We start from the raw sequence: 20994 nt of genomic DNA, 5'->3' as shown, positions 1-20994 counted from the left end.
TTACCGAATTCGTATTTATTACCAGAGCATAAATATCCAATTTGATTTATTTTAAATTATGCATTATTAGTAGCATATCTATGTCATTCATATACATTCCTCTGTTGTAACTCATTTTATTTAAAACATAAACAATGTTAAGTTTAACATGCATTTCTGTGCCTTTGTTTTTTTTTACAGTACTATACAAGTGCCAACTCATTCTATATGGGTTCCTTCCCCTCGTCCCCCTTCTCTCCCTAAAAAGACTTTCTTCAAATCTAATACTTTTCTTTCCCCTACTATGCTTTCTACCAAAGAAAGCCCCACAGTTAGACCACTGATCCCACCAGTCACAGAAATTTCTTTTTCTGGAACTCTCTCCACATCTCCCACTACAATTCCTCTCTCTGAAACTTCTGTTGTGTCTACTACTGAAACTTCTGTGTCTTCCACCAGCGATACCACCACGCTTTCCTCTTCTGAGTCTCTTGCTCAACCTACCATGACAACTTTTCCTTCCATAGCTTCTAATAAATCTATCACTATGGTCACACGTGCAACAAAACCTGTCACCAATGCTGCTTTCTCAATTAAGTCTGATGCTGTATATCTTAGCAAGCCTATGAAAACAATTTCTCCTTCTGTAGGTTTCACTAAAAATTCTTCAGTTTCCTCTTCTGAGCTTCCCCCCAAACCTTCAGTAGCAATTACCCCCTTTGAATCTACCACTAAGTCTGTTGCACAAATTCATACTCCTAGAGATTCGACCCAACCTGTTTCTGGTAACAAAGCAGTTACTGCAGCACCTATTCTTCCCCCTACTCCTTTCACAATAACTTTGACCCCTACTGTTAGTCCTATCAACCATTCTGTCTCAGCTTCTCATCCTCATTCTACTGCTGATGGACATGGTAGCCTGCCTAACAGGAGCACAGGTAAATATGACTGTTTTATTAGGTTTTCTTAAGTTGAATGCCACATACTTACTTTGCTTTTAAACTTCATTAAACAAGATTATGTATAGAAGCTGTGACCTTCCAATTACTGTGAAAAACCTGAGACAACTTTAATGAGCTGTATATTTATTTTAAAATGCATTCTGATGCCTTTGGCCACGATGAGTGATATATCTCACCCTAAAATTAGTTGGTAACTGTGATAGATAGGTACTGTGCTATGTTCCCAACAGGTTCCTTTGGTAGAAAAAAATAGATCACAGAGCTAGGTGGCTACTTTTTATACTAAGTTAGTATTTAAAATATTACACATCAGTGATGGATCTTCCTTAAAATGTTGTTATTGATTAGGAATATTCTTAGTGGCTATGTATTTTCCTATGAAGATTGTATGCATCTTTACAAGCTTCCTCTTAAATTGTTAATCTTACCTTGTTTTTATTTTCCTTTCAGGCATCCAGTGGCTAAAAATCCAAATAATAGATTATTTAATAATGGTCTGATGTGAGGAACTTAGTAATCTATAAAAAGTGAAATTAATGATGGCCACTTGAAACGTTGCTTTATGTTTTCCTAAGATTTAAAGTATTGCTAACTGCAAAGTAGCTGATAGGGAGAAAAAGAGATTCTGTCTCACAGAACATGTAAAGAGACCTTAAACGTTATGATAAGGTTTGTTGGTCAAGAAAACTGCTGAATTTTTCTGCTTCTCAAAACTTACTTCATTTGCTGCACAACTTTTCTTTTGTCACAGGAAAGATACTCTCCACTACCACACACACAGCTTCTGTAGATACCACCATTAGTATCACCACAGCTGAGCAAATCGTGTCCAAAATAGAAAATGATTTAGCAGCTGGAAGAGTGGAGCCAAAAGATGTAGAAAGGATGGTTAGTGAGGTTAGCAAAGTCCTGACTGCTTCTCAGCCATTACCACCTCGAATTTCTAACAGGTAGGTCAGTCTGGCAGTAGATAAAAGGTGCTTTGTATTGACTGTCTTGATAAATTGGCTTCAGCAAGTTTCATTTTTTCATAACCGTAATCCAAGAGAATACTTCTTGTTCTTTAATGTACTTACACAAAATGGAAGGAGTATCATTCTAACATTACCAGCTCTACTGTAATACAGTGCCGTGGCAGACAGTATTTTTTTTGTGTTGACACAACATTAAGTGAGCAGAGGCAGCTGTATTATACACTACGTTTGGACTGCTGCTCCTTAACCACAACTTGCATGAGAATTTTGAATGTATGTGCTTGGTAATACTGAGTATCTCTTTTTCTTAACAGAATTATAAAAGTGGTGGATTATATTGGATTAAAACTGAACTTTTCAGAAACGTTTGCTGATTTTGCCTCCCCTTCCTTGGCTCTGGCAGTTGTCAAAACCAACGGCATGCGCTCCAACCAAATGTCTTTTGCTGTCCAGGACTCACCTGATCTCCAGGTTAAACACTGATAAGTTTAAATACTTAAAAATTCTCGAACATTTCATATTTACGGGTTTGTATTTGTATGTAAGATGAGTTTGTTCTGTATTTATGTCACAAAGGCAGGATCTTTTGTTCATGTTAGTTTCAGAGAAAAATACTTTGTTTTTTTAAGCCCTCCACAGTATTTCTTTTCCTTTTCTGTTGTGTAAATAAACAACAGACTTAGCATAAACTGGCATTTGGCTAATAAGCTGTTAGAGAGGGTACAGCCAGAACACCAGAATAGACAGACTGCTTGGCCTCAAAATCCCTGAATCATGAGTCATGTGACCACCCACCCTGACAGTGCTGAGATATGTCAAGTAGTGTTGCCAGATGGCTTAATCTGTTAGAAGAAGATTAATTGCAGGAGGTTACAGGAAAGAACTATTATGTTGCTGGATAATGACATTCATATATTTGTCGCTCATGGCTAGTTGGTCTTGCCAAGAACAAGTGCTTAGAAAGTTTGGGTCCACTTTGTCTCACTCAGAACCCTCCTCCTGGTGGAGAAAATAATTGGGAAAACACCAGACTTGGAGGCTTAAGTAAGGAGGGATGGAAAGTTCTGGGCAAATGTTGGCACATTCTGTCCTCTCAAAGAAGGAAATAGCTTAATGTATTGTGAGCCACAGGTAGTGGAACTGGAACTGTTCTGTGATACTGAAAATTATGTAAAATGCTAACATTTGAGTTCTTTTGTGTTTTCAATACAAAATGTGGTGTGTGAACATGAGGTGACTAGGAAGTGGAAGTGCTGAAAAACAGCTATCTGCTAAGTAATATTTTTCTGGAAATGTCATGGCACTGGCAATGAAATACAGAGAATTTTCAACAAATATCATCTACTTCAAACCAGAGCAGCAGGAGTATTTTTATCGAATTGATTTGGGAGTACCCGAGGGCATGCACATGACAGTCCATTGGGGTGCAGGAAGAACATATTTTTCTACATAACTGATAAATAAAAATTACATTTTTAAAAATATAATGTTTAGTCTTTATCTCTTTTAATTTTTTTTCTACATTTTATAACGTGCATAATGTATTGGTACAGTAGTATGTGCATGTAACTTATAAACATATATTTTGAAGTGCATGCTCAAAAAAATTTTAGGGGGTTCCTGATCAAAAACATTTGAAGACCACAAGTCTAAACAGAAAAGTTAAACCATAGTGTTGGAGAACTGTGGGGAGCTGTTATTCCTACTACAGTCATTCTTAGAATACCACCCAGATAGTTTCTTTCTTCAGTTCTGCTGATGTTTAATGTCTCTCAGGAACTCTGATGTGATATTTGTATGGAAAGTGACTAATGCGTGACAAGAAAATGTTAGAGATTTTGTACTAAACAAAGCTCCCTGTCCTATAAGTACATCACAGAAGACTGGTTCAGATTTTTTTTTATAATGTTAGAACACTAAGCTCTTGAGATACCTGAATTGCAGCTTATCCAGTTTATTTTTGTCATTCTTGCCAGATGATCATAGAATCATAGAACAATTCAGGTTGGAAAAGACCCTTGGGATCATCGAGTCCAACCATTAACCCTACACTACAAGTTCACCCCTAAACCATATCACCCCACACCACATCTAAACGACACTTGAACACATCCAGGGGTGGCGACTCAATCACCTCCCTAGGCAGTCTGTTCCAGTGTCTGACCACTCTTTTTGTGTAGAATTTCTTCCTAATGTCCAGCCTAAACTTGCCCTGTTGCAACTTGCAACTATTCCCTTTGGTTCTGTCCCTAATTACCTGTGAGAAGAGACCAGCATCAACCTCTCTACAACGTCCTTTTAAGTAATTGTGGAGCATGATGAGATCCCCCCTCAGCCTCCGCTTCATCAAACCGAACAGTCCCAGCTCCCTCAATTGTAAAGTTAGGGTTTGTGTTCTTAGATTCTGCTTAACCTACTGTACTTGAAAACCTATTGACCAATCATGGCTATTTACAGCCTTTCTGAATTCTGACATACCCCATATGGACTGTAAAAATTCTTTGCCTTTGCAGGCTTCTGTGCCATGAAATGTTATTCTCCTTCCACAGTTATGTTGACCTGCCAGAGTTGTTGCTGTTCACTTTTTTCAAATCAATATTATCCACCACAGTGATGTGTTCTGTCCCTGTAAGCAAATGGGTGAAGCCGTAGTATTTTCAGTTACAGAGATACGTATTTCTAAGTTGTAAACTGAAAATAAATCAACATTTAATTTTCTTTAGTGACTGAAATGAAGCATAATCTTTGCATTTATTTTTCAGATCTCTTTAGGCTTTAATGCCATTCATGATTTAAATAATCTCGGATCAATTACACTTCCTTCATCGTTGCTGACAGATTTACCACCTGAAGAGTTGGACTCGGCTTCTAGAATTATATTCAACTTCTTTAAAAAGACCACTGTATTCCAGGTATCTTTTTGATCCTCCATTCTTAAGGGTTTTAAATTCAGGCCTAGAGTAAAATAAAATATGAATGGAGTTTTTTCCCACAAAACACATTTTGAAACTCCCTGATTTAAAGAAGTAATTGTTTTCGTCCAGGGCTCATTCAGCTCAACTGAGCTTGTGGATGGCGTATTCTATTATTGTTTCCTTCAAGATTTTAGAATCTGATTCTTTTTTGTCATTGCAGGATCTGTCCTTGAAGAATGCATCTTTAATCAGCAATGTCATATCATCAAGTGTTGCTAACCTCACGATTAGCAACTTAAAAGCAAACGTTACAGTCACTTTACAGAATATCAAACCCAGTCAGGTATGATTTACATTTTGGCAGACTTTAAAGTAAAATTTTGTTGCCTCTATACAAGTACTATACTAAGAATACAGGTTCTGCTTTACTAATGTAGACATTTCATCTCTCTATGGACTTTCAAAAATCACTCATCGTTGCTTATTTATCACTGGCGTAAATTTTTGTTCTCAAATGGTTTCAGGTAATTTTGCTTTATCACTCACTCACTCATCCATTTTTTTATCTTTCCTACCTACCCTTCTGTTTTATTCTTCAAAGAATATAAACTCCTAGATGAAAGCCTGACAGTGAGGGTTGCTACGATGATGTTGCAGCCATGACATCTGTACATGCTGCATGGCCAGAAAGCAATAGAAATCTTTTTTTTATTAGAGAGAATGTTGTTCCTTAAACTGGAACACGAGAATGTGTCATCTGGAAGTATTAGGGCTCATATACAGCATTTCTTTCCGAATTGAGCATCAAGGATTAAAATCTTCCATCTCATATCTTAGAAGTATTTAATTTAAAATGCTAAATTTAATTTAAAATACTAAAATATAAACTAAAAATGTAGGGATTCCATTAATGCACCTGAAGCTTAGTGTAATCTTTACTTGTATTGATAAAATACTGAATTTTGAGATATAACTGTTGAAGTATTAGTATTCATGGCATTATAGAATTATAGTGTATTACTGCTACTATTTTTAGGATTTTTATGTGTATATGGGCAATCTATATGTAAATCTTTAACATCATAGTAATACAAAGTGATCAAATGTTTGCAAAGAAAGAAGTTTTTTCATTTCTTTGTGTGGTCATATTCTTGATACTTAGAAAACCAGGAAGTATGGGAAATCCCAAGAACTTGTACAGTACAGGAAGACAATGAAAGAGCATTCATAATGTTCTACCAGGAACAGAATCTTAGCATAAGCATAAGTGCAATCTCCTGTGTGGTGACTTCAAATTTCTTCAGCATATTTTCACATGCATGTGCAATATTATTCTGTTCTGTGCACCTAAATTCATTTTGCCTTCATATAAACCAGATGTATTTGCTGGATATAGTATTTATTCTTGCTTGCATTTGTACATAATTCATAAATTCCTTGATCATAAGATCACAGTTTAGTAAAGCATCTTTTTTTTCCCTCCCCCCACCTCCTAAACAGGAAAATTCAACAGTTAGATGTGTTTTTTGGGACTTTAATAAAAATGGTAAGTACTTGATATCACCCAATTTATCATGCTGTTTTAGCTATGTTAAATCAATATAAATAAATTCTTTTATGCATAACAAAGTTGTTTTCTGTAACAGGTGGACATGGAGGCTGGTCATATGAAGGCTGCATAGTTAAAGAAAGTAGAGTAAATGAAACAGTCTGTTCATGCAACCACCTCACAAGCTTTGCAGTTTTGATGGTAATTAGTTTAAAAATTATGCTATCTTACCCTGAGTTTAAGCATATGTTATCTTAAGCAAACGAAGTAAGCACATGCCACCTATGAAATACTACTCAGGTTCTGCTTACTTCAGTACATAGCATCATACAATTAGTCACATGCTTAAACTGCTTATTGAACGAGGACCCATGAGTTCCATTGGAGTAAAAAATTCCTTAAGTGCTTATTAAACTGCAGCTTTTACATTTATGCAGTTGTTCATGTTGTAGGAAATAAAATTAAGATAAATCACATTTGAACCAAGTTTTCAATCAAATGGCGTTTTACAATTAGAATCACAGAATATCTCAAGTTGTAAGGGACCCATTGAGTCCAAGTCACTGCTCCTAGAAGGACTAGACTGGCTTTTCTCTTTTTCAGTTAACCTTTTATAAGATCCAAGATGAAAAGAACTGTTTCGTCTTTTGTGTGTGTGAGTGTGTAATTGCAGAGAGAAAGGTATATTTTGAGGTGGGTTTTTTTTTTTAAAATCTTTTTCCATTTAATAAACACGTTCTCTGAAATTAATAACTTCTGTTTCCATTTCAGAACTTGTACGGAAATCCTCCTTTGAATCCCACACAAGAATTGGTACTGACTTTCATATCCTATATAGGCTGTGGCCTCTCTGCAATTTTTCTTTCTGTTACTCTTGTGACTTACATAGCCTTTGAGTAAGTACCTGTTCAACTAACCTCCCATTATTCTTCAGTTATTATTGCTTGTAGTCTTCAATGCGAAGTTCTTTCCAATAATTACAGATTCTGTCTCCATTAATAATGCACAAATTTGTCCAGTTTACCAGGAGGATGTTGATTCAGTCTACAGAAGTGGCCAAGTGAATTAATCGTGAGGCTCTGTGTAGTAAGAAGTGAAGTAGCACTCTTAAATATTTTATAATGGATTATAATGGATTATCATAATAGGAGTGTGAAGGAATGTGTTTAAGATACAGCATACGTAGAGAAATGCAGAATTACAGCATTTATAAATGCATTTGTATTCTTCATTGTTTGCCAGAACTTTTTCTTAGGTTTGAGCATTAACTATTGAATCCTCTATACTATGTTTTGGAAATCCTCCTCGAAGTTATTCAGCATACATTTATTCTCACATTATCTTAGCATCAAGGACTTGTCTCTATCAAGGCTTTAGAAGCCCAGGAAAAGCCTAGTCTAGCTCAGCAATGAAGAACAATCATGTTTTGTTTTTTGAAAGTACCATAGCAAGAAGTCCAACATACAATGTAAAAAAATAATCATGGTACTAAACTCTAAGAATCTAAGTTATTGTTTGAATTTATGTAACCTTGTTATAACTAACTGTATTCATACAGACTGTTAATTTGGAAATCTTTTGTAAACTACTCTCTCCATGCACAAATGCAATATATGAAGCATCATATACGAATGAAAATACATTAAATAATATTTTTCTTGGCATTTTTGGAAGTAAGCCAGGAATCCATGGACAATTGATGTCATCTCACTAATTTGGTTTTTTTTTTGAGGAAAATCCGGAGAGACTACCCCTCCAAAATCCTTATTCAGCTGTGTGCTGCATTACTTCTACTCAACCTAGTTTTCCTGCTTGACTCATGGATTGCACTGTATGATACACGAGGCCTGTGCATTGCAGTCGCAGTATTTCTTCACTATTTCCTCTTGGTTTCCTTCACCTGGATGGGCCTAGAAGCTTTCCACATGTATCTGGCCCTTGTGAAAGTCTTTAATACCTATGTACGGAAATACATTCTTAAATTTTGCATTATTGGTTGGGGTATGTATTGTGGTTTTTTTTTCTTTTTGAATGCTAAATAGATAAATCCTCTTACGATGTATTTCAGTGAATGCAACACAGTTCAGAAATTAATATGAAGCACAGTCATTAAAAGTTATGACCTTACAGTGGACATGTATTAACTCTCAGTAAACCTGATCTTATATATTCCACCTTTGTGAGGTAGGGAGCTCCCTGCTAACTGCTGCACTGAGGCTGCTTCAGTGCAAATTTATAATGAATTTTCCTTGTGCAAGGACAGTAGAACCAGTTTTGAATGTTCATATTTCCATTTCCATTAACCAAAGGGATGGCACCATGTTGTGTTTTGAAAATAAATGCCAATAAGTATATATATTCCATTTCTGGGGTAGCACAGTTGCTAACAAAAAGCACTAAAACAGATCTAGCTGGATACGGGATGAAGAGATTCTGGACCTGATTGTTCTCTCTGGCCACTTTAGTAAACATGAGTGAAGGGACTAAAATCAAGAGACTTGTTTTCTTAAAGTAGATGTAAGAAAAAAAATCAGGTATCCTGAACAATTTGTTGCCTTATTCAGAAAGGTTTGGAGCTAGCTGTGGAGAAATCTTGTTTTGTTACAAGTTGTGCTCCTGGGCAGTCCTATTGCTCCAGTTTTTAGATTCTTTCAGACACCTAGTAGTCAACAGAATTTGACAAATTTCAGAAACAAGCTGTAGATTTCACAGAAAAACATAATTATTTCAAGTCCTCATAGTACTGTCTTTGTCATGATTTTCACCTACATGTATGTTCATAATCTTTTAGGTTTACCAGCAGTAGTTGTGTCCATTGTCTTGGCAATATCACCAGATAATTACGGCCTTATAACCACTGGAAAGATTTCAATAAGCAGACCTGATGAATTGTGAGTTAAAGGGAGGTATTTTCTGGGGGGTGGATGGAGGGAGGTCCTACAAAATTGCTTTTCTTTAAAGTAGAGGTGGGGAAGGGAAGGACGCAGTGGGAGAGCTTTGAAATGATGTAGCTTTGCAGTACAGAAATATAGAATCATTAAGGTTGGTATGTCACATATTTTGTGGTTATTGCCTATATGAAAGCTCTTACGCTTTGGCAGAAAAATACATTTTACTGAAGAGGAAAAATGGTTTGCATGTGCAACAAGCTACATCTTTGCAACAAGCCACATCTTTATCTCATGTTTATATTACTTAATTTCTGTTCCCGATAATGGTTGACAGACTGTTCTTGTGTTCTAGCTGCTGGATTAAAAATAGAATTGTCTTCTATATTACCGCTGTGGGATACTTCTGCCTGATATTCCTGATAAACATCAGCATGTTCATTGTTGTGCTGATCCAGCTCTGTCGAATCAAAAAGAAAAAACAGCTTGGTGCTCAAAGGAAAACCAGTATTCAGGACCTTAGGAGTGTTGCCGGCCTCACGTTCCTGTTGGGAATTACGTGGGGATTTGCGTTCTTCACAGTAAATGAGGTATTTACTTACCTCTTTACCATTTTCAACACTTTGCAAGGTAAGTTTTTCCTTCATTTGGCAGCCCATTGCATATAATAAAATGAACAAAACATTTGGAAATGGCATTTTCTTGATTCAGCAATAAAGATGTAATTTTGATGTGTGCTTTAACATGTCAAACTAGAGATGATACTGCTCTACCTTAGTCTTAAGTTACAGCGATGCTACAGTAAGGCACAGGAAAGCTGGCTACTATTTATAGTTATAGTTCTGTATGGTACTGTTCAGTGATTTTACTTTTCAGCTCAATCATCTAAGAGGCTGCACTTTCTGAAGTTAGTAGCATGTTAGAAGAGACTGAGCTGAAAAGTGCAATCACTGAACATAATTGGTTCTTTTTAGCTCAAACTAGGACATCTATAAATATTAAAATTTTAAAAATGTATGCAAACCAGAAAGCACTGGAAGTGACTGTATTTCTCTAGTCAACAGAGCAGTTGTAAATACTCAGCTACTGTAATTGTACATACAATAATGCAGTTAATGTAGTGAAAAACTTACCCTTAGTGTAAAGGAAACTATATGCACTTTGTTGATTTGGTTATATGTGTTGTTCTTGTGTTTGTGTGCATGATACCTCTTATCTGTGTAAGGGAAAAGTACTCCTCAGTGTTTGCAGTTGTAAACTTTTTCACCAAAGGAAGGTGTCATTATTTTTGATTAGAAATCTAAAAGAAATGAAAGAAAACCAAAACATTGTTCATTGAGAAGTAGTAAAAGTCAATTTTGCAACATTCTCTAACGTTACGGCTTTGTTTTGCAGGGTTCTTCATTTTTATTTTCTATTGTGTAACAAAGGAAAATGTCCGTAAACAGTGGAGAAGGTATCTCTGTTGTGGGAAATTCAGGCTGGCTGAAAACTCTGGTAAGTATGAATATTTCTTTTTTTATTTTTTTTTATTTTTTTTTACTTCCGAATACTTATACCCGGTATTAAGTTCCTCGTATTTTTGTAATACTTTAAAAGAAAAAAAACAATAATAAATCATGTTGCTGCAGTTCTAATTTATTATCCAAGGTATAATAAACCTCCACAATTACTATACTCTTTAAAGGTGACAATTGATGCAGTTCTTACATGCTTATGTGCTGTTGCATGAAGCTGTTAGCTGCACTTGATCTCTTACACTGCAGTATAGAGGCCTGTCTTTGCAGAAGACTTTTGATGAGGGGGCCAGTTAGCTCACTTGGTTAGAGTGTGGTGCTGATAACACCAAGGCTGTGGGTTCAATCCCCATTCAGTCCCCATGTGTTGCCTGATCTAGTTGAAAGGCGTCCCTGCCCATGACAGGGAGGTTGGATTATAAATGATCTCTAAGGTCCCTTCCAGCCTAGGCCATTCAAAAAAGAAAAAAAAAAAAAGCTGGAAAATTTGTTCCAGCTTCTGAGTCAACAGTAGTTTTACCAGTGACTTTCACAAAAACAAGGTGAAGCATAGTTTAAACCAAAAAAAAAAAAGATTTTATGTTATTTTGTTGTTCAATAGCTGACCTCATAAAGCTGTATACATTTTAACTTAAGAGTATCAAGTATACTTTAGTTATTTTTTCTGATTTGGTCTGCAGTTGTAAAACTAATAGTTCGCTGCTTATATTAAAAAAGCAACAAGAGAAAAAAGAACTAGATTTAAATATTTTTAAAAATCAAGAATCATGCAGTTCTTAGGAGAAGGTAATTCTGTCTAGAATACTGTGAGGATAGTGGCTAAAGCCTTGGTTTTATTTTAGTTCAGTTGCATTATTAACTACATTTTTATATATTGCCTGTATGAATTGTGCTATTTTCTGTAACATGCATTGTAGACTGGAGTAGGACTGCTACTAATGGTTTAAAGAAGCAGACTGTAAATCAAGGAGTATCCAGTTCTTCCAATTCCTTACAATCAAACAGTAACTCCACTAACTCTACAACACTGCTAATGAATAATGATTATTCATTGCATGCGAATGGAAATGGTATGTATAATGGAAAACTTTATTTCTTAAGCTATTTTTTTTCATGTATTAAAACAGAAGTACTATACTCTTTCATGCTAAGTGCTGACAAAATACTACTCCTAAGTATAGGGTCAGAATATTTTAGAATGTCCCAGCAAATAGTAACACACATCTGTTTTAGGCTTCTCCTACTCAGTAGGAATGTTTGATTTATATATCAAATAGTAGGTAATACTTGTTATTAGAGCAATAACATACCAAAAGCTGCCATTAACGCTTTTCTTGTCACCTGGATATATGACAATAAACTTCAAGCATGTTTTAAAACACTTTATATTTTAAATCTTCTTAAAACAAACAATGCCTGAAGAAGAAAGAAATGCAGGATAATAATATAGTTTGAAAGTATGAAAGAAATCATGTAGGAGGTAATATGAGGAAGAACATTAATAGAATGCTCACATGGAAGCTGCTTATGAGAGGAGAAAGAACATTAATAGAATGCTCACATGGAAGCTGCTTATGAGAGGAGAAATAAGATAAAATAGAGACTGTAACTTATAAAGTCTCCTCACTGAAGAGAGAGTGCTGCTGAGAGGGCTGCCTCACTGTTGACTATGGAGTACTTATTGAAACTGTATTTCTCTAGAGTTCTGTATTTCCCCTCTGGGGTTTCTAAGGCCAATATTGCCGAACAGACATATATCCTTGTTGCAGGAAACAATTCTTCAGAAGTAACATTCTCTATCTTTCCTGTTCTAATGCAGTACTGTCCTCTGAACTGTTGCCCTCTGCTCTGTCCTGGGACATTGAAATGCAGGTGTATGTAACACTCCAATCGATTTCACTTGAAAATTGGTGTGACCTATTTGTCTACTGAGGAAACTAGATAGGAATCGCCACTGAATGTGCTTACTAAAAAGTTACTTTTTTTCAGTGGACATAATCTAGTTTTTCACAGTCTCGCTGGACATGTGTCATGCTGCTGATTTGAGCTCTCAATAAAGACCACCTGTTTTTCAAAGATAAAAATAACTTTTAAATCTGTAACTTATAAAAGCCTAAACTGAGCAAAATTTACAGGACATTGCTCCTGTATGCCTGAGGTATTTTCCCCAACTGATCAGGAGTTGATGCTAAGAAGTCATGCCATCAGCTAGAATGTTTAATATGAAGTTGTAGAACACGTTCACAGAGGCTATGTTGTCTTTGTTTCGTGGCATATGCTGACAGAAGACATCAGGTAATCGGTGGGATACTCTCAGCAGATAATTTCTCAGATGTACTGAGTAAAAGCTATGGAAATCATATGGGCTGCTTCCCTAGTAGGTTACTGTCTGTTGGGATATACTGGCTGCATATTGTAAAGAAATCACAACACTTCAGGAAAATGTCATTTAGACATGCCCTGAATGGCTTTCTAACAGGTCAGTTGAGAACCAGAATCCACTAACTCTCACTGTCATCAGATACAAAGCAAAGCAGTCTTTTTAGGTAGAAGTAATACCTTTCCAAGAGAGACATTTTCAGGCACAAAAGCCTGCATGTGTTGTGGGGTTTTTTCCAGCTATGTTAGTTACTTTGATGAAAAATGCCACCTCTCCTTATATACACCTCTGCTTATATACAGCTACAAAAGCATTTTGGCTACTTTCCTCAACAGAAGGAAAGATAAGAGAAATGTTCTATTGAACTTGTCTGTTGTAGAAACTGAGGGAATGGTCCTGTTGTGGCTTTCTGGAACATGTTTTTGTTGATTTGCGTAGTATTTTAGAATGAGATGCAAAATTGATGGTCTAAACCATTGAGCAATGCCAGTTCTGTGAGATGTGCTTTAGTTTGGTGCTAGTTTATCCACATAGTTAGAACTTTCCAGTGTGAGCCTGTTCCAACAGCTTCTCAAAGAAGCTGAAAGAACTTAGATAGAACTTTGTTCCTGTGCACTCATGAACTCATGTCTTCGATGACCCACCTCATCTCTTCTTGTATTGTATGTTTGGAATGCTGTGAACCTGTACCACATCCTCCATTCATTCAAAAGGATTCTAAGATACCTTCCCTACATAGTTTCACTAAATAATTCTTCTGGGTCTCCAGCATCTCCACAAAATTAGGCTAAACTTACGCTGGGATCAAGTTGGTCCTTACACTAAAGCTCTTTGGGGCAATTCCTTATACTTCTTCCTTACACATCTTCCAAACATGAGATAGCTATATCTCAGAAGAGCTGGGCAAATGCCTCCAGAAGGTAGTTGACTCATATTAGATGGAAGCATGAGACCACCTAATTTGCTGTACCTGATTTCCTTGCTCTCACAGCTAGAACTTCGAAATAACACTGTAATGCTTCATTTTAAAAAGAGATCCAAAAAGAAAACGCTCTAGAGATTAAACCTATGTCATAAATGTGCTGAGCTGTACAAACTTAATGGTTTGGGCCTCACTACTTTCATTGAAATGTTATTCCAGATGCAGCACTGAATGACTTGCCATGGTCAGGTTTGGAGTGTCTACATAGCCTGTGGCTTTGTTTGCCTACTGGACTGTGTAACTTTATCTTTATATGGCATACTAATATTCCCTTGTTTTCGGGTTTTTTCTTACAGGTTTGCATGTTTGGGAAACTGCCATTAGGTATCACATGGCCGAACCTGCAGATTTCCTCACTGAGGAACAGAAACCACCTTTCTGAATTTGTTCACAGAATAACCTTATTTTCTTCTCAGATTTTGCCCTGACACTAGGGCATAGCTATTTTGAACAGTCCTAAAATAATACAGTTGTAGTCAGGCAGGGAGTTAAACAACTATATATGCACAGTTACAGTGTCAGCAAGTATGGTTATTTTCTGTCACGTCCGTCTTTGTCTGATTTGAATTGATTAACAAAGCTCTTCTGCTTATCCTATCATGTTTACATAAAGTCCTTGATGGCCTTTTAGATTAATAATTAAATATTAGACTTTATATTTAAGAGATTTTGCAAAATTTGTTGGGTCATTGCTTCCATTTTGTGGAAAGTTCAGTGGCAGTTCAGTAGTTTGGCATGGAATTTGTGAGTTTTGTTTTGACAGCCATCACCACAAACCCACTACCTTAAACTACCATGCTGAGATGTTTGTTATATTCATTACATTTTCAAACTTGTAGTAAGCTTTATGAGGTAGAAATACATGTTTGCATCCCATTAAAAAACCCACTATCTCTCATTCCAAAGAAAAGTTTGCCAGTGAGACTTGAATGCAGCTGATATGCTGACATCTGCTTGAATCAGCAGGATAACTGCTGAACGGTATGAAGTCTGCCTACAGTGGAGAATTAGTTTCTAGAGGAAGTGTTTGGGTAAACTGATAGTAAACCTGTGTACTTGTGGGCTTGGGCCCAAAAGTAGTCCAGCCCAGCCACTCAAGCAGCAGGATCCTTTCTGCAGAGGGATTAAGTACAGGGAAGGGACGTCACCAAATACTTCTCCCTGTGGTGACCTCAACAAGAAACAGTTGAATAGCATCCTATAATGTGGTCCTGCTCCTTCGGGAAGGGTTCAGAAGCTTGAGGTAGTGAGAGAGTAAAAGGGCAGGACAGAGCCAAAGCTGCTCCAAGATATTTGAGGTATTTGATGGACTGAATCCAGGTGTACTAGAGAGGTTCAGACTTTGATCCCTGTAATAAGAGTCATCTTTCAATGCCTAGAGGTTTCTCATCAGTGTTTTTCCTCCTAAAACCATAAACTGCAAGCAGTTTCTACCTTCACTGTTATGTCTTTTCAGTAGACTTACTGAAATCTACTGAATCGTGATGATGTTTGTATATGAAGTGTTGTGAATATTAACACAAACAGCAAACTTTGATGCTTTATGTATTTATTAATTCTATTTCTGGTATAAATGATAAATGACAGCTCTGCATCTGTGTTTGTGAACTCATTTCTTAGTGTTTAACAAACTGATCCCCTACTAAAAGAAATACTAGTTCTGGTTTTTGTTTCCCCATCATGGTATTCCTTGTATTTTGCTCCTATTGATATGATACATATGGTGCCAGGGTCCTGGCAGATCTTTTAAACCTGACTTGAAAAAAAAAAATCCAATCAGAAACACTTTCACAAATACTTACTGTAAAAAAACCCACCTTATTCTCATCAAAATTATCTATAATGTGATGCATAGAGGTAGGAGATGCTATTCAGTGAAACGAGCATTTGTGCAGCATTTCATTAATAGACTTCAGTCAGTGGTGGTGTTATAGAATCATAGAACAGTTGGGGTTGGAAGGGACCATAAGGATAAACCAGTCCAAACTGCCCCTGCCATGGGCAGGGACACCTCCCACTAGACCAGGTTGCTCAAAGCTCCATCCAGCCTGGCCTTGGACACTGCCAGGGGGAGTGCGTCCACAACCTCTCTGGAGAACCTGTTCCAGTGTCTCACTACCCTCACAGAAAATAATTTCTTTCTAATATCTAATCAAAATCTACCCTGTTCCAGTTTAAAACCATTGCCTCTCATTCTGTTGCTTCAAGCCCTTGTGAACAGCCCCTCCTCAGCTTTCCTGTAGGCCCCCTTTAGGTACTGGAAGGCCACTGTAAGGTCTCCCCAGAGCCTTATCTTTTCCAGGCTGAACAACCCAACTCTCTCAGCCTGCAAAAGGATCCCATGTGGTCTGTCATCCCCTGGGCCAAGTCACAAAACCAGGTGAAAGCCACCCTTGCAAGCAACCCCAGGTCACTGTGTGGGCACACAAGTAGATGTGCTGGTACAAAGCAGGACATAATGTGGAAAGGGGAGAAGGAACCATGGAGATGGGCAGCTGGAAGAAAGCAGATGTGGTGCACTGGCTTAGCCTGTCTTACACATGGCATGAAACTGAAGCAGCAAACATTGACTTCTGCTTCATACACATCCAAGGTCTGAATTTCTTTATAATTGCCTTCTTTATTACCAGATAGCTCTGTTTATCACCGAGGAAGCTCAGGCATATTTGGCAATTTCACAGTTATTTATTATGGAACAATAGCATTAGTACAGTTCCAGCCCTCTGATGTTCAGTTCCAGTACAGTTCCAGGCCCTCCAATAGCATTAGTACAGTTCCAGCCCTCTGATCATCTTCTGGCCCTCCTCTGAACTCTAACAAGGCCGTGTCCTTCTTTGGGGGCTCCAGAGCTGGGCACGGTGCTCCAGGTGGGGTCTTACCAGAGCAGAGTAGAGGAAGAGAATCATCTCCCTTGACCTACTGGCCATGTTTCTTTTCATGCAGCCCAGGATGTGACTGGCCTTCTGGGCTCTGAGCACACATTGCTGGTTCATACTCAGTTTTTCATCCACCAACACCACCAAGTCCTTGTCTGCAGGACTGCTCTCTATCCACTCATCATGCTTGGGATTGCCCGGACCCAGGTGCAGGACTTTGCACTTGGCCTTGCTGAACTTCACTTGACAAGCCTGTCAAGGTCCCTCTGCATGGGATCACTTCTCTCCAGCATGTTGACCGCACCACACAGCTTGGTGTTGTCAGCAAACTCGCCAAAGGTGCACTCAATCCCACCGTCCATGTCACTGACAAAGATGTTAAACAGCACTGGTCCCAGTGCTGACCCTTGTGGAACACCACTTGTCACTGGTCTCCACTTGGACATCGAGCTGTTGACCACAAGTCTTTGAGTGTGACCATTCAGCCAATTCCTTATCCACCAAGACTAAGTGGTCCATCCATCAAATCCATGTCTCTCCAATTTGGAGACAAGAATGTTGTGTGGGACAGCAGCAAATGCCTTGTACATGTTCAGTGTAGATTAACCTGAATGTGTAAGATTCTCAGTCTAAATATGGTTTAGGCCAAAGACTAGACCTAGGCCATATTCTGATTATCCTCCAGAAGTAATTGCTGCAAGTCGAGCATCTTTCAAAGGAAGTTCTCTCAAACACCTTCTTGTTTCAGGTGCATGGCAAACCTTTTAAACCTTTTAAACTTAACTTGTAAAAGCAAAACTAGAATCACAAAATCACAGAATTGTTGAGGCTGGAAAAGACCTCTGAGGTCATCAAGTCCAGCCTATGACCCAACACCACCCCACTGGCCAGACCACGGCACATCCAGCCTCTCCTTAAAACCTCCAGGGATGGTGACTTCACCACTTCCCTGGGCAGTCCATTCCAATGAGAAGTATTTTGCATCTTATCTAGTGATACTTATTCCATGTCAAAGTCTACATTCGGAGGATTGTGATCTTCACTGCTTAAAGTATGGAATCCTAATGCATACAAATATATTAACATCTCTGAAATCTCTTACTGATTTCATGCAGGAAAAGAAATATATACAGAATATGTACAGAGAAATCCACATTTTGAAATCATTGCAGGGATTAAACGAGAGTGCATTAACTCCCTACAGTGACTGAAAAAACATGGGAAACTTGATTCTGAACCTTTCTCATAGGGGATGCCCTTTTTTTGTTTCAACAGGCCATCTTTCCAGTGAGAAGAATGGTGTTTCTTTCAGTGTACAGAATGGTGATGTGTGTCTCCATGACTTTTCAGGCAAACAACTTGTGCTTCAAGAAAAGGATGATACAGGGAGCCAAAAAAGCCATAGAAGGACTTCAAAGAGGGGAAGCCTAACTTTCATTGAGAAAATGTGATTTCCCTAAACAGCACATTGTTTTGCAGTGTGGAGTAGAGATTTACTTTAACAGTTTTACATAATGTGAGCAGACCAAGAACTGATTTTATTTAATATATTGTACTGGAACTTCAAGGCAGCCATGCAATGGATTGGCAAGGACAATTACTAACAAAAAACCTGAAGCTACTATTTTGACAAGGTATCTTGGATGTCAGATTACAGCTGTCATGTTTTCATTTTGATTCTTCATTAGAGGGTTTTTGATGTTGTTTTTTTACACTTAAAGGAAAGTTTTGTTTAGACTTTTTTCATTACAACAAAGTTTATCTGGATATAATGCATAGTAGTATTGTATAAATGTAGGAAGTTACAACTTGTGTGTACAAACGATATTGGCTTTAAAAATATTAGCTACACTGTCTTCAGCTTTTTGTGTGTTGTAGTAGCAAACTCTGTACATGAACAGAAAAATATCAGCCTTTAAGCATCTTAACGATACTTCATATTTATTTCTTGTAATATAAATTTAAATATTCCTGTGTATAGAAAAGTAATTTGTATTTTGTTTTAACTTTTATTGTAAGTTTGCATTTTTCTTTAAGTGAGATAATTAACTTTAACATAGAATGACACAAAATTTGTTCAGTAAGTGAAATCACTTAACAGTGGTTTAAATGTATTCACTAGATACAGAACTGTAAATAAAAACACTATCGATCTTGAACCTTTAGTGACCTCTTAGTACATCAGAGAGGGATAGAAACTGCATATCATCAAAGTAAAGTGCTATGAATGAGGGAGTGATTAGGTTATTAAATACAACTAAGTTATGTTAGTGGCTCGAGTAAGTCAATGGGAGCTTTTGCCACTGATTTCAGCGGGGTCAATATTTTATCTTGAGTGGTGGTTCCAGAGATTAAACACACTGCCATTTTTCATTTGGAAGGATAAAAAAAAGTAGATAATGTTATTTTTTGAAGAAAAAATACAGCAAGTAAATGTTAGCTGCTATATTTAGTAGCTGAGAAATTGTTTGTTTCCTTAGGTGGCTATTTTTTAAGGAGCAGCTCTTGAGCTATTCAAATGAGTATTTCTGCTTGTACATTGGCCCTTGGTTGGCAAGCCAAATCCTGAGGCCCTAGCTCAGTAACTCTTGGTGAAAAATTTCATTCCCTTTGTGATACTTGTCTGAAAAAGCTAGATTCTGGCTCTTCGTGCCCAACAGCTGAAAGCCCATACAATAATGTGACGATTCTTCCTGAAGAGAAATTAGCTTGAGCCCTGGTTGTGCCGCTTCTTGCTCACAGAGGTGTGCAGCTGTGCCCATTACTTTTTTCCCTTGTGTTCTTGGGAAAAGGTTGGATGCTCCTGGAGCAAGAGCTAGAGCAAACTGGTGCCACGCTGCAGCGTTTCAGACCCTGTAAAGGCAATTTTGCTGCGGGGAAGCAAGCATTTTTTTTTTTTCCTAGAGGACTCAGTAGGGAGCCCTGGAAACACTCTTAGACAAGAAGCATCAGTTAAATACCTCCTGTCTGGGTCTGTGTTGTAGTTCAGCAATGGAACGTCTTCAGTACTCAACCCTCTTGTGGTTCTATATGCAGTGCATGGGTTCTTTTGGTCATCTGTGTCTAAGACTACTCTGAATATGCTTTTAAAGTGAGAATTTAAAGTATTTGTTGTGTTTATCCACAAGGTTTTATCTGCATGTTAATAAATGACTGTACTGGAACGCTAGTAGCTGGAAGACATTTCTGTGAATGCTTTAACTATTCGGCTAATTGCCTTTGCACTGTTTCTTGTAAATTTATTTAATGTTCTTGTATTTATATTTTCAACTGTAAAAATAAGTAATAAATTTACATCAAGTACCACATGTAAAATGTATAAACTTTGTCTTTTAGATAAATGTATCATTACGCTTGGCTCTGTGACAATTGTCAGATTACATGAGCTGCAATATGTAACCTCTTGGAGAAAATGCTGTCCTAGCCCTTAAATGTATTTTCTTCCACACATTTTACGCTTTATGGTTCTAGCAGATCTGTTTTTCAGCAGAGAAAACCCTGACAGAGGTTTGTCTGGCTGATACTTGCCCTCAGGTCTGCTGAAGCTCTTCCACAAGAATGCTGTGAGCAGAAGCACATAGCTGAGTTCGTCTCCAGTAATTAAACTCCCTGAGAAAAAGCATATTCTACTGTCACTGACCTGGCTGGAGCCTTCTTTTGTTTTTATTTTTTGCACACTAACATATCATGGAATCATAGAATGGCCTAGACTGGAAGGGACCTTAGAGATCATTTTAATCCAGCCTCCCTTTCACCAGGGATGCCACCTCTCAACTAGATCAGGCAACACATGGGGACTGAACGGGAATCGAACCCCGCAACCTTGGCGTTGCTAGCGCCACGCTCAACTGACTGAGCTAACCAGGATTCTTTTAATCATTGTTATCCAATATACTTCTAGCGGTGGCAAGTCTTTTCTGACATTGCCACTTAAAAGCATACACATATTGTAGTAAAATTTTGCACCCATTT

The 20994-nt window shown here is 37.5% G+C and overlaps 1 protein-coding gene across 1 annotated transcript in view; it reads left to right on the top strand.

Annotated features, from left to right (window-relative positions):
* GPR64 (G protein-coupled receptor 64) overlaps window positions 1–18473 on the top strand; it is a 46613-nt gene extending 28140 nt beyond the window's left edge. The window contains exons 14-27 of the mRNA XM_009878038.1: window positions 181–899; window positions 1690–1891; window positions 2230–2386; window positions 4678–4827; window positions 5051–5173; window positions 6331–6376; window positions 6477–6580; window positions 7151–7275; window positions 8112–8380; window positions 9171–9270; window positions 9623–9897; window positions 10663–10764; window positions 11702–11854; window positions 18298–18473. Coding sequence (XP_009876340.1) covers window positions 181–899; window positions 1690–1891; window positions 2230–2386; window positions 4678–4827; window positions 5051–5173; window positions 6331–6376; window positions 6477–6580; window positions 7151–7275; window positions 8112–8380; window positions 9171–9270; window positions 9623–9897; window positions 10663–10764; window positions 11702–11854; window positions 18298–18473 — 2701 coding nt within the window. The remainder of the gene's footprint in view (window positions 1–180; window positions 900–1689; window positions 1892–2229; window positions 2387–4677; window positions 4828–5050; window positions 5174–6330; window positions 6377–6476; window positions 6581–7150; window positions 7276–8111; window positions 8381–9170; window positions 9271–9622; window positions 9898–10662; window positions 10765–11701; window positions 11855–18297) is intronic.
* The last annotated feature ends 2521 nt before the right edge of the window (window positions 18474–20994 follow it).

This window comes from Apaloderma vittatum, unplaced genomic scaffold (assembly GCF_000703405.1).
Source record: "Apaloderma vittatum isolate BGI_N311 unplaced genomic scaffold, ASM70340v1 scaffold10031, whole genome shotgun sequence".
In the NCBI taxonomy this organism is placed as follows: Eukaryota; Metazoa; Chordata; class Aves; order Trogoniformes; family Trogonidae; genus Apaloderma; species Apaloderma vittatum.
The sequence above is the reverse complement of the archived record's forward strand: the minus strand, read 5'-3'. Positions and strand labels throughout refer to the sequence as shown.